The sequence below is a fragment of the Myotis yumanensis genome, unplaced genomic scaffold (assembly GCF_028538775.1).
Source record: "Myotis yumanensis isolate MYYU_CA2020_CCGP unplaced genomic scaffold, mMyoYum1.0.hap1 SCAF_7, whole genome shotgun sequence".
Classification (NCBI taxonomy): domain Eukaryota; kingdom Metazoa; phylum Chordata; class Mammalia; order Chiroptera; family Vespertilionidae; genus Myotis; species Myotis yumanensis.
The window spans coordinates 54,019,039-54,032,339 of NW_027223758.1; the positions used below are offsets into that span (position 1 = coordinate 54,019,039).

General features: G+C 56.7%; 1 protein-coding gene across 1 annotated transcript in view; it reads left to right on the top strand.

The window, feature by feature from the left end:
• The first annotated feature begins 4,171 nt into the window (after positions 1–4,171).
• The window catches only part of NFATC1 (nuclear factor of activated T cells 1), a 95,900-nt gene continuing 86,770 nt past the window's right edge, over positions 4,172–13,301 (top strand). The window contains 1 exon segment of the mRNA XM_070420489.1: positions 4,172–4,566. Coding sequence (XP_070276590.1) covers positions 4,479–4,566 — 88 coding nt within the window. The 5' untranslated portion in view covers positions 4,172–4,478.

Here is a 13,301-nt window from a genome sequence, read left to right on the forward strand (position 1 = left end):
CAAGCGTGGGGACCGGGCACGGGCGCACCGCTCCTAGCCCTGCCACTGCCACCCCGCTTGGGTCCCGGGCCGCAGCCGCCCCGCCACACGCGCACACGCCCCTGGATGACATTTCTCCGGGGCGCGCGACGCTGAGCCCAGGCAGCGCGCGTCCGCCGGGGAGTCAGCTTCCCGGGAGCCCGACCCCGGCGGTGCCCGCTCCTCCCGCTCCTCCTCCTGTTCCGCGCCGCCGCGGCCGCGTGGATGCCAAGCACCAGTTTTCCAGTCCCTTCCAAGTTTCCACTCGGCTCTCCGGCTGCCGGCTGCGGGAGAGGAGAAACTTTGGGGCCCGCGCCGCCCGCCGGCGGCACCATGAAGTCGGCGGAGGAAGGTAAGCCCGTGCGGCTGCCGCCCCCCACACGGCCCCCCAGCCCTGGCCCTGACGCCCCCAGCCCTGTGCCCACCGCCCCCGCGCCTGTGCCGCCGGCGCGAGCCCCCAGGGTCCGACCCGGGGAGGGGCCCGCTGGCCCGGCCGGCGTCTGTCTGTGCGCGCGGAGGGGCGCGGGTCCCGGGCGCGCTGGCGGGCGCGCAGCACAGATTGGGAAGCGGTGTCCCCCTGGTGTTTCCCCGGAGCAGCCCTGATTTCGAGCGCGCCTTCTTGCCAATAGGTGTCTCCTCTTCTCCAGCGCTGAGTGCGCGCTCTCGGCCTTTGCTGGTGCAGCCTCGCTTTGAATCCCGGCGGTAGAAACTCGGTTCAAAGGCGGGCGGTTTGAGGACGGGGTGAGGTTAGGACCGTCAGATCCACGAAGGACACTTTGGGATGAAGCGATGCTTGGGGGAGGACGAAGGATGGTCTGTTCCCTTGCCCTGTGGGGAGAGGCCACCCTCTGGCTTCAAAAACCAGTCAAACGTGAGGTGTGGGGGCCTTGCCCCTCCGCGAGCGCTCCCCCCAAGGGTCATCCTCCAAATCCGCCTCCGCGTGGCTGAGCCGGCTCTGAGCCCTCGGGCTGGAGGCCGGATGTAGGATTGAAAGCGATCAAATGCGCTGTCCGAATGCAGCCCCTGATTCTGGCGGTTTTCCGTCCCATGGACACCAGAGTTCCAACCGCAGAACACGCTTCAGGACACTTTGAAAGGGGGCCGCCAAGTTTCCAGCTGCTTGTTCGGAGTCACAGGATGGCATGTCTGCGCTGTCGCCTGGCGATGGCGAGGCCCCGGCGGACAGTGAGCTCGCCACCCTCCGCGGGGCAGTCTCGGTCACAGCCCCCTTTGTCACAACCTTGTGGGAACCACCAGCGAGCAGAGCACCGGGACCTCTTGTGGGAGGGGAAGCTCCCTCAGGTGTCTGGAAACCTGGGGAGAGGGGTGACTAGCACCCCAGGGAGGAACTAGGGTGGCAAGCGCACAAGGGAAGCTGGGCGACATCTTTCCAAATGCCTTATGGGTGCTGAAGCGGTTTGTTTAAATTACTTTAAGAAAGCTGGCAAACCTGCCAGGGTAATGAGCACTCATTTTACACAGGCGGACATCCTTCCGCGGAGCGCTGGAAAGTACGCCCTGCTGCTTCCTGCTCCCGCCAGCGCCAGGCCTTAGAGTGCAGCTCCCAACGCCTGCCAGCCGCCGGGCGGGCGGGTTACCTCTGGCAGAGGGCTCCAGCCCACAGGCTCGGGGCGGCTCCGTGCCACAGCGGCCCGGGGTCTCACGTGGTGTTCCACGTATTCTGAATCAAGGCAGGAAGACGCATCTTATGCTCCTTACCATTTCACCTCGATTTAGAAATTGTCAAAATGCAAACATCAGGGAATGTTTACGGGACCAGCCTTGTTACTAAAAAAAAAAAAGTTTTTTAAAATTCTTGAGGTTTTGATTGGAAACCCTTGGATACTTATTTTAAAGTTTTCCCCACTATCACTGCTTAAAAAGTTCAGGTTTTTTGTTTTTTTACTTGAATAGTCAGGGGTCCATCCTGCAGCAAAGAATCTTTTTACTCTGACAAGAGGAAAAACCATCTCTGGGGGCGGTGCCGAGCTTTCCTGTTTCCTACTGAACAAGATGTATTTCAGAATGCCTCTGCTGAGTGCGCAGTGCCAGGTGCAGCCTGGCCTTTGACTAAACAAATACTGGTGTATTTTATAAGGACAAAATTAGGCTCACCAGAACGTATGATCTAATCCATAAATACAGGCCCTCCATCTGAGGCAGGTCGCCCTGCAGGGCTGGGGGGACGACCTGCCCCACACAGGCCCTCGGAGGCATTAGGTGCCATCTCAGAGTCTGAGGCTGCCAGCCTCCCCCAGTCATGAGCATGGGGCTGCAGCTCGTTAGGCACTGTTGTTTCTGATGTCCCCAGCTTGTCTTCCCTGTGCAGAAGGCGGAGAAATGCAGGCCTGTAGGTAGCCACCCGCCTACCCATCCCAGGTTGCTTCACACTGACTGCCCCCAGGCTCCCAGAACAGAACAAAGCACCCCTGTTCTCCGGTCCCGCCATTTAACTTCCCGGCCATGTTTCCTAATCCAGATTAGAAGGGCCTGGCGCCCCACTGCATCACACTCGGGGCTGGAACGTGCACCAGGGAACACCCGCAGCCTCCGAGGAAGCGCCAAGCTAAACATTTCCATCAAGACAGGAGTGTCTGCTGAGTTGGCAAATAGCTCCGACCACTTTTAAGATGAGAGTCCTGGGGTGCTTGTAAGAGGAGCATGTTTTCAAAAGGGCCACCCCAGCTAGTCACCTTGGTTGGGGATCTGAAACTAAGTGGGGACCAGCTCAACCTTGGGAAGAGCAGCCCTGAGTCCCGCAGGGCCCAGGGCCCAGGTGGGCACAGCCTCGGAGTGTCCACCCACCTCTCCAGGACAGTGGCGTGAAAGGTTCTCATCGAAGCAGATGATGAAGGCTCTTATTTGTGTGTCAATTTTTCGCAGAGGTGAGAAGGTGGCTGAAGTTAAAAAAAAAAAAACACGGAGAGAAAATGAGATGTTGTGGCTTCTCAACAGAAAACAGAACTTCCATTTGCCTGAAGGTCAGCAAAAAAAGCAAACTAAAACAAAACAACCCTCCAACATACATCTCAAAGTGAGAACTATTATTAGAAACTAAATCAGGCCAAAGTGAACTATAGTTTATCACTGGAGAAAACCAGCCCTTTGCAAAGGGTCACGGGAGAGAAGCTCTGGGGGGCAGGCGGGGTCACGTGACTGGTGACTAAGCGGGGGTCCCTGCTTCTGGAAAAAGCAATGCCCCCAGGGCAAAGGGCCTGTGGGGCAGAAAGGAGGGCGGGTTAGCAGCAGGATCGCCACTGCGGATCTGGTTCCACTGCCCTCTCCCCCTTGGGACTGGAATGCCCCCGTGTGCTTCTCTGGCTGGCGCGGTGGCCTTCACGACCCCCCTTCCTGTTGCAGATGCCGGCTTGGGGTGGTGCCCGGACCCTGGGGACAGTTAGCGCTCACAGCGGGGAGAAAGACTAAGGGCGGTGGGTGCGCCGCTCTGCGCCCCCCTGGGGTTCAGCCCTGCGGGGCTCGGAACTGCCAGGCCTGGCTGGGGGGCCATTCCTCACGCACAGGAGTGTGCGGGGCGTTTAGGAGGTTGGGGACTGGAGGAGGAGGTGTGACGGAAAAGAAGGGGTGCCTTAGGGGCCCGGGCCTTCGAGTCAGACCCCGGAGGCAGAAAGGCCCGGGAGCTAGGGCATGAACGCGGTGTGAAGGCGGCCGAGCCGGAGAGCCCCGGTCCTCCCTGCGCCGCGGGCTGGCGGGGCACTGGGGGTCCGGCCCGGAGGTTCGGGCCTCGGCGGGAAGCACCACCCCCTTCCTCCCCGAGAGCACGGCAGCGCGCAAGCTTGAAAAGAAACAAAGTTGTAGACCGAGTCCGTGGGCCTGGCCGGTGCCGCCGCCGCTCTGGGCGCGGGCACCGCTCTTTGCGCCACTTGGTGTCCCGGAGGAGCCGGCGGGACGCGTGGGGTCCGGACAGGGCGCTCGCCCCGCGCACGTGGACCCTCGAGGCCGCGGGACACGCTGGGGTCTCGCCCGCGGGTGGGGCGCTAGGGCGGGACAGGAGCAGCGGGCGTGCGCGCGGCTCCCTGAGTTTATTTAAAACTCGGGACGCCGCCGCCGCGGAGCTGTTTGTGTGAACCCGGAAACGCGGGGGAGGGGCCGGAGCGCGGGCGGGGGAGGGGCGGCCGGAGTCACGTTACCGGGACCGGCTGGGCGCAGGGCGCAGGGCGCAGCCGAGCGGGGCGGCGACCACAGGTGCCCGCGGCCGGCCGGGGACCCACCCGACCCGGCCCGCACCCCGGCCCCAAACCCGATTCTGGCCGCAAACCCGACCCCGACTTCCCTGGGTCCCGGCCCCGAGCCCTGGGCCCTGGACCCCAGCCCCGACCCTGGACCTCGGACCCTGGCAGTGACCCCTGATCCCGGACCCTGACTCCGATCCTGGACCCCGGCCCTGACCCTGAACCCCAGACCCCGGACTCTGACTCCCACTCCGGACGGGCCTTCCCGACATGACGGGTCTGGAGGAGGACCAGGAGTTCGACTTTGATTTCCTTTTCGAATTTAACCAGAGCGACGAGGGCGCCGGGGTCGCCCCAGGTGGGTCCGCGCGGGTTGGAGGTGCAGAGCCCAAGGTGCAGGGGACACGGGCTGCAGGGTCTGGTTGTACAGGGCAGGGGTTGTGGGTCTGGGGTGTATTGTCCAGGGTGCTGGGGTGCAGGGATGGGGTGCAGACCGGGGGGTGCAAGGGTTGGATGTAGAGGGTCCAGGGGTGCAGGTCCTTGTGATGCAGGGGTCGTGGGTGGAGGCTCTAGGGGTACAGGAGTCAGCAGGCGGGGTGAGGTCTGGAAGAGCCAGGCTGGGGCACAGTCTGGGGCCAGAGCAGCCCCTCCCAGTCTCTCTGCTCCTGTGTCCCTTGGTCCCCAACCCCTGCCCAGGTCAGGGCAGCACCATAGTGTCCCCACTCCCGGTCCGGTGCCCGGGCCCCTGTGGAGCAGGAGGAAAACAGGTCAAGTTTAATGGAGAGTGGCGGGTGGGGCCGAGGGAAACCCTGTGAAGCCGCTTGGTGCCACAGCTCAGGTGTCCGGCGTCAGGGAGCATCGGGTCCCCTGCCTGTGGGTCACTTGTGCTGGTCTCTGGAGCCTTCCTGTGGAGGGGCCGCTGGCTCCAGGCAGCCGCTGCACCACTCAGGCCAGGGCACAGGAGCGTCCAAGGCCCAACTTGGACAGTGCCTGGGGACAGGTGGTGAGTGGTCACTGCCAGAGGGCAGGGGGGCCATGGAGCCCCCCATCTGTTGGGTTCCGAGCCCCTCCCAGAACGAAGCTAGAGTGGAAGTAGCCCAACCCTGGGGGGGGGGGGGTCCTTTTTTTTCTTTCATTTTCTCTCCTCTGTCTGAATAAAGGGACCCTGCTGCCCCCAGAATGGGAGCTCTTGAGTAAGAGCTGCGGAGAAATCCCGGCCTGTCTGCCAGGCCGTGGCTTGGGGAAAGCCAGGAGCCCTTTCTCAACCCTCTTTTTCTGTGGCGACTTCAGGGTCCGCTCTCTGTCAGTGCGGTGCCCACGTGGCGGTGAGACGATGAGGCTGCACACAGTACTCTTGGCACTGTTGCCATTTCTGCAACAATTGTATAATATTTTCCATACCGTCCACACTTTTCTTTTAAAGACTGTAACACCCTGGTCGTTTTAAAAAAGTAAATGTTCTGACCAGGCTGAGGCTGCCAATCTTTCTTACCAGTGCTCCTCTCTGACCGCCTCCCGTGTCTTCCTTGGCTGTGGGTTTCCAGGCCTCGGAGACATGGGCGCCCAGGCAGACCCGGTGGGAGAGATCTGAGGCCTTGACTCCCCCCTGGGTCTGGCTGCCTGTGGCTCTGGGTGCAGCTCTCTCCCTGAGTGTTCAACCACTTTTCAGTTCATTTAGCAAAGATGGCAAATGACAGGTGCAAGTATGGACCGCACTCCCGGCCTCTTTATGGTGTGAAAGGCCAGAATGTCACATAGTTGGGATCACACAATAAGTAGCTTTTTAGAGCAGTTCCTTGCACTTAGCAATATGCATGGGAGGTTCCTCCGGGTCTTTTCATGGCTCGACAGCTCATTTCTCTTTAGTGGTGAGTAATATTCCACTGTCCGGGTGGGCCCCAGCTCTTCACCCATCACTCTCTGAAGGATGTTTTGGTTCCTTCCAAGTTTTGACAATTATGAATAAAGTCTTTTCTTCTTGTTCTTATTAGTTGCACATTATATTTATTAATCATTAAATTATTACGCTATTATATTAAATTGTTACATTCAATTCTCCAGCTCTGAATGGGTGATAGCAATGGCTTCACGTGATCGCCGGGTTGGGCCTGGATATAAATAAATGAATGAGTGACTGATAGCGAGATCAATTGTAAGCTTGGTGACACAGCTTTATTAACACATGCTGAGCACAAAAACAGGCCCTTCATCAGAAGGACAGGTCAGCCCTGACCACAGGCAGCCCGGCCGCTCGTCTGGGTCACGGTTCCTCTGACTTGAGAGCAGAACCCTCGGTGTCCTGTTCTCCAGGGCTTAGCCCTCATCCCCCCGTCACTTAGGCCACCTCATGCTCTTATTGGCTGTGTGGCACTGATGGGCTTCTGTCTTACCTGTTCCTTCAAAGGATTGACTGGGTCTGGGGGTTCTTTATTCCCAGAGGGCCTAGCAGGTGCAAATAGACAGTCAGCAACCATTTCTTGGGAGAAAGAAAAGAGATTTTAAAAATAATGTGCTCTGGGCTGGGTAGGTGAGCTGTTTGCACCCATCTATCTTCCGGTCCATTGGCCCCAACCCCCTCCTGGGGGCAGAAGGCTGGGCAGTGGGTCTCCTGCTCACCTCTGGGTCTTTGGAAAGAGCTGCTTGCTGTCAGTTGGGAGGCGGGCGTGGCCCAGCTTGCCGCCAGGGCTCCTGTTTGCTTCGTTATTTTGGCCGGCCCACCCCTGCCAATACTGTCACCCTGGCAACTCCGGAGGAACTTGGCCAGGCCTCTGGGTCTGGCTGGAGTCTCCCCAGCAGTCGGGCCACCTCTAGCTCAGTGCAGCCGGTCTGCGCCCCTCCGCGTGCTTGGTGGGCGGCATTTTGTCGCTCCCGTGCAGAAGGGATGTCTTCGGAGGCATTTTTATTCTCAAGTCCGTTCTCAGCAGTGGTGAGGGTGCCGTGAAGAGCCAGAGCCCTACTCACATGCAGGGCAGCCCGGCCGCAGACACAGGGTGGGATCCCGCCCTGGGAACGCCGACCCCCCACAGGGAGGCTCTGGAAGCAGGGGGCATGCGAGGTGGGGCGGACCGTCACTGTTTCAGGACAAGCCCCTGTATCTTTCACAGGAGCGGCCCCGCCGCCCTCAGAGACAGTTGTTTGTATGGAGGGCACTTTAATTCTGTGTTATGTTCGTCAAAGGCAGACCACAGCTAGTCAGGAACAACTTGCTGGTTTTAGTTCCTTAAATGCAGAATGAGAGGTAAGGCGCCCCAGGCCGAGGGCCCTCCAAAGGGCCAGCGGGGCTCACTTACGGGACGTTCTGGGGGCTGTTTGCCGCCATGCGGAGGCTGTTCTGTTGGCCTTTGCAGAGCCTTCTCCGGGCAACTTGTTGGGCCAGTGGTGCCCTTGGAAGCTGTCTCTGTCTGTCATCTGTGGGCCTGCCCAGTCCCCGCGCCCTGAGGTAGCGCTTTCCGCTGCTGCTCAGTAAACAGGTTTCAACGCTGGTCTGGGCACTGAGCATGTTTTGGTTTTATTTTGTTTTGTTTCCATTACCTGCAAAATTATAATCTTGCCGCGTAGGTACCAGCCCCATTGCCCAGTGGATGGGGGTCCGGCCAGGCGTTTGGGAGGACGGGGCCTGGCAGTCACTCATGTCAGTTCTATTTCTAGCCTCATGTCCTGTGGCTCAACCCCAGCAAACATGAAAGAAAAGTAAAAGTCAGTGTGTCTCTCAGAGTTTGCAAAAGACCGCAGGATGCACAGGGGCCAGAGCGGAGATTCCTGTTGGAAACGTCTGCTCAGTGGACACGGGGCCCTGCGTGTGCCGAACATCAGCTGGGTCCGCCCCCCGGTCCCGCTGTCACAGCTGCGGAAGGGCAGCCCCCACAGGGTGGTCACGGGTGCCCGCATGACACCAGGTACTATTGGCCTTAACAGAACGCACGTGGGTAAAACTTGGGGGTGGTGATTTAGAAAGAATAAAATAGTAGGGTTCTGAAATAAATTACTTCTCAGAATGAGAAAATTTGCTGAGCATTGAATTTGCAGTGGGCGCTGGACCAGCCTAGGAGCCGAACAAACCCCTGCCAGCCGCCAGGCCCCACCTGCTCTCACACCCTGTCCATCATCCAGCCCCAGAGCGCCTGGTATGGTGCTCTGCCAGGAGGGTGTTGGCGCCCCGAGGAGAACGAGGAGAGTAAGGGGCGGGCAGTTCCTGTCTTCCCAGGATGAGCCCCGGTTTTATGACTTTTATGATAGTAAACTACTTTGAATAAGCTCCCCGTGTTTGCTTAGCTCCTGCTGCGGCTTTGTACTCACCTGCACTGTAATTTAATGAGCCCTCCTCGGCAGGTGGCCAGGGCCCAGAGCACCAGCAGAAAATGACTCCAATGGGTGCTGAGCTCCCTGGGGGCTCCTGACACGCCATGAATCGCCCTGACATCGCAGGATTGTTAGGAAAGTTACTGGAAATATTGTCATTCCATGTAAATGGGGTCCCTTTGAATAATTAAATAATTCAGACTTGAACGCAGTTTCTTTGGTAATAAAACCAAATGAAGTGAAGCGGGAAGGGAGAGTGCTTGGCCCGGCCGGCTGGGACTCTACCTCCTTGTGGTTTTGTTCTAAAGGGAGAACTTCGTCATCAGCTCCGTGGAGTGTTCATGGCGAGGTTCACCCTTTCAGGGCCTTCATTTCAAAATTTGTCTAATTACGGAGAACTCATGCTTAGGTGAGTCTTTTCTTATTTTCAAATAAAGGCTTTGTGTTTTTTCTCCTCATCGGCAGACTTAGGTTCATTTAAGTGAAGGCCACTTCCTGGAATATTCTGGTTGTCAGTGGACCCCATGCTCACACAGAACTGCCCCTCACTCTGCCCACCCCCTCCTACCTGACAGTTTATCCCCAACCTTCCAAGGGGCTAAGCCCTGTGGGCAGTTGTTGGGGAGCCCCCAGACTTGCTCTGCTAATGGCTAGACATTTTTTTTTTTAATTCTCAGAATTACCTTCCTGCTAACAAATGGTTCAACTGTGGGATTGGCTATACTAGTATCTCTTTGTTCTAATTTTTTAAAATATATTTCTATTGATTTCAGAGAGGGAAAGGGAGAGAGAGATAGAGGAACATCAATGATGAGAGAAATCATTGATCAGCTGCACGCCCTACACTGGGGATCAAACCCATAACCTGGGCATGTGCCCTGCCCTGACTGGGAATCGAACTAAGACCTCCTGGCTCATAGGCCAATGCTCACCCACTGAGCCACACGGGCTGGGCCGGCTCTATCTCTTAAAATATGTTACAGATATGCATCATATTTTTTAGCTGGGAAGTGTAGGGATCTGTCCAAAACCACCTCCAAGGCCCAGGCAGGGCTGGTGCCAGGCCCCCTGATAAAGACACCCAGGGCTCCTTAGGGCAGGACCCAGCAGTGCTGGGAGGCAACTTCATGTCTATAACCACACGTTATATTTCCACGTGCCTCGTGCTGCGTCCCTGGAGATGGCGATTTCTCTTTGACGTGAACGTTCGTTTTCTATGGACGTTAGATCATCTGCTGCTTCGCAGACACAAAGGCTGTAACCGAACAGTGGACCCAGCGTGGGTGTGAGTGTGGGGCCCGTGCTCACGGGCAGCCCTGGCTGGACGGGCTGCTTCCTTCTGTGTGTGTGTGTGTGCGGGGGGGGGGGGGGGGGGGGGGGGGTGTGTGTGCTTGTTTCTGTCATGGGGACGTTGCCACCTCAAGGACCAAACGTTAGGAAAGCTCTGGTTCCCAGGGAGCAAAGTTTGACCGGTACAGGCGGGCCGTGCGGACTGTAGCCACTGCCTGGTTCCTGCAGCCTGGGGGATCGTGGGGGGCTCCCAGGGACATTTATCTGCCACCAAAGCAGGAGGGGTGCAGAGACCACAGGAAGTGACCATCGGCTCTGTCTCATTGTGCCAGGAAAGTGCGTGTCCAGACTAGGAAAAGGCCAGCAAGTTCCCTGTGGGTGACCAGCTAGTGCAGGGGTGCTGGGCTGCAGAGGGGTCTGCAGGGGAGCTGGTGGGACACCGGGGGACCCCCACTCCTTAAGGAGGAGCCTGGGCAGCCAGGAAGGGGTGTGCTGCCAGCACCTGCGGCTGTAGAGGAAACACACCAAGACGCAGTCATCTGGTCCGTAGTGAAGACGGCCAGAGTGGAGGCAGGCAAGCCTGTCTCTGACCTACACTTAATGTTGGGACAAGTCAAACATGATAGAGCTGTTTGTTGAAGTCTAATTACTAAAGTCCTGCCCCATAGGTATACAATTCGGTTTCACACTTGCTTTGCTAACATCCTACTTACGGATCATTTGACAGTAATAACCATAATCACACAGTGACAGGATGGGGCTTCGCTCTTGGTCGGACTGGCTGATGTCGGACTTTACCTCCAGTTGGAAGGACTTGTTGACACCTGCCGGCCACTGATGTCCCTTTAATTGAACTAGGAGATCTGGTGGGACACTGGGGGGTGTGGGGCCGCCATGGAGAGGACGCAGGATGGGGACGTGTGGCCGTGTCTGAACACGTGGGAGAGTGTGCGCTAAGGTGCACGTGGCTGTAGAGAAGCATTATTTACCAAGGCCATCTTTAGACTCCCTTTGGAAGGAATACAGAGTAGCATGTCGTCTCCCGGTGACTGAAGGAGTAAGATTTCCTTCTGTGGGGCTTGCCTGCCCTGGCCTGGTCCCTCTGGACAGCGCCCAGGCCTGGCCTCTTCGTGTCCAGCTCAGGCTCTTTCTGTGCTGTTTGTCATGGCCCCGGGCGGTGGGGACGGCCTCTGGGTCCCTGCCTGGCGCCTGCACGCAGGATGCAGGGACGTCCCCACTGAGAGGTCACCATGACCCCGGAGCCTGGGGCCTCAGCAGCTGCAGCCTCTGCCACCTCCTCCTGAGGAACCTGACCTCTGCCAGGAAGTGCCTTTCCAGGGTTATTAGCTTCTTGAAGTTTTATAAATATCATAACCAAATTTTAACATCTGATTTTGGTTTTTGTGTTAAAAGTATCAGTGACCAGCCCTGGCTGGTGTGACTCAGTAGGTTAGAGCATTGACCCGTGCACAGAAGGGTTAAGGGTTCGATTCCCAGTCAAGGGCATGTACCTAAGTTGCAGATTTGATCCTTGGCCCAACGGGGGAATGTGCTGGAGGCAACCAATCGATGTGTATCTCACATTGGTGTTTCCCTCTCTCCCTCTCCTTCCCTCCTACTCTCTCTAAAAACCAATGAAAAAAAATATCCTCCACTGAGGATTAACAAACAAACAAAAAGTGGTAGTGAGCATGTGAGGGTGTTGGTGTGTGCCGGGGTCACTGTGCATGTTGGTGGCATGGGCGTGGTCGTCCAGGACTGGCAGCAGAGCTGGGCACTGGCATTGGGGTCAGGCCTCCCCTGGTCCTCTTACCCTGTGGACATGAGGCTCATCCTTTTTTCATGTGACTGTCCCGCTGGTGCCTGGGGAACACCCTGGGGGCACGGGATGGCGAGGGCCAGCGTGTTCAGGACGTTGCATTGTGGACGTGTAGCTGCAGGGCCTGACAGGCACGCCCCGAGCATGAGGCATCCCTCCTGCTCCAGCCTCTAACTTTCTCAACCGTAGCTTTGTTTTCTCTTCCTTGTCACGCCTCTGTGTCCCCCGGGGGCTCTTTGGAACCTGGCACCAGTTTTGAGCATCTGGAACACGGTTGCTCTCTCTCCAAAGGGCCGCTCGCAACACAGGGTTGAAGCGGCTGTGGGTTCTCCCCAGGCTGCCTGGAGGGGCCGGGCCTGCCGTCTTGGGAACAGCCAGTGTTTTTACCAGGGGGATTTAGCGCCATCAAAGCAAGAGCCTCTTGATTGCAAGGATTACAAGACTGGATTATCGAGGGTGGTGGATGGCTGCTTTTGGAAACAAGTGGGTCCAGCCTGTTTGGTGTCTTCACCCATGCCTGTTAGCAAGGGCCATGGGGTGCGGACCAGCACCCTGAGACCCGGCCTGCTATGGGTGCACCCAAGTGGTGTCTGACACAGCACAGCCATCAAATAAGACGTCTTTGGTGGGTCACTGCGGCGGGAGCCAGGATAGAATTTCCTTGTGGGTGTTTCCATTATTTAGCGACCTGGATATCCGCTCCACCGCACACAATAATACAGAACAAAGATGTTTTCAAACTGGAATCCTGAGTGGCTTTTCTGATAAAAATTACTAATTACACTAGTAATGATTTTTAAAAATATCTTGTTGAGGTTATAATTAGCATATAATGATTCTTAAATCCAGCTGTGTGCCAATATCATCTGCTTTGTTTTTATTAAAGGAGGGATTTTCTAGGTCATGAGCCACCATCACAGCTTATATGAGAGAAACCCCAGAATCTGCTTCCATCCAGCTCTTGGGGTGTTTTCTTTGTAGCTGGTGATTAGAGCAGCTCAACAGTGACTAGTCTATTAAAACCTCTTTATATGCACAGGTCCCTCTATCTAAACCCACCTACTCAACCCATCCACCCACCCACCTACCCATTATCTATTCATCCATTCATCTACCCACCCATTCATCATCTATCCATTCATTTATCCATCCATCCATCCACCACCCACCCATCCATTCACCCACCTACCCATTATCCATCCATTCATCTACCCACCCATTCATCATCTAGCCATCCATTTATCCACCCATCCATCTATCATCCATCCATCATCCATCCATCCACCCACCCACCCACCCACCCACCCATTCATCTACCTATCCTTCCATCTATACATGCATTCATACATCTATTCATCCATCCATTCACCCCCCATCTATCCCTTCATCCATCCATCCACCCACCCACTTACTTATCCACCCCCCTGTTCATTACATCCATTCATCAATTCATCTATCCATCCACCCATTCACCTACCTACCCATCTGTTATTTAACTATCCATCCACCCATCCATCTTTCAAACAAATTGAGCACCTTTTATGTGCCAGGCACAGTCCTAGGCTCTGAAGACAGTGAACCACAGTAGATTGAGGCAGGCAAAGGCTCCTGCCTTCAGGGAACTTAGTTTTCTGCTGGTGAAAGAGATGAGGCACAAGATGATGATGAGTACTAAAGAGAGGAAA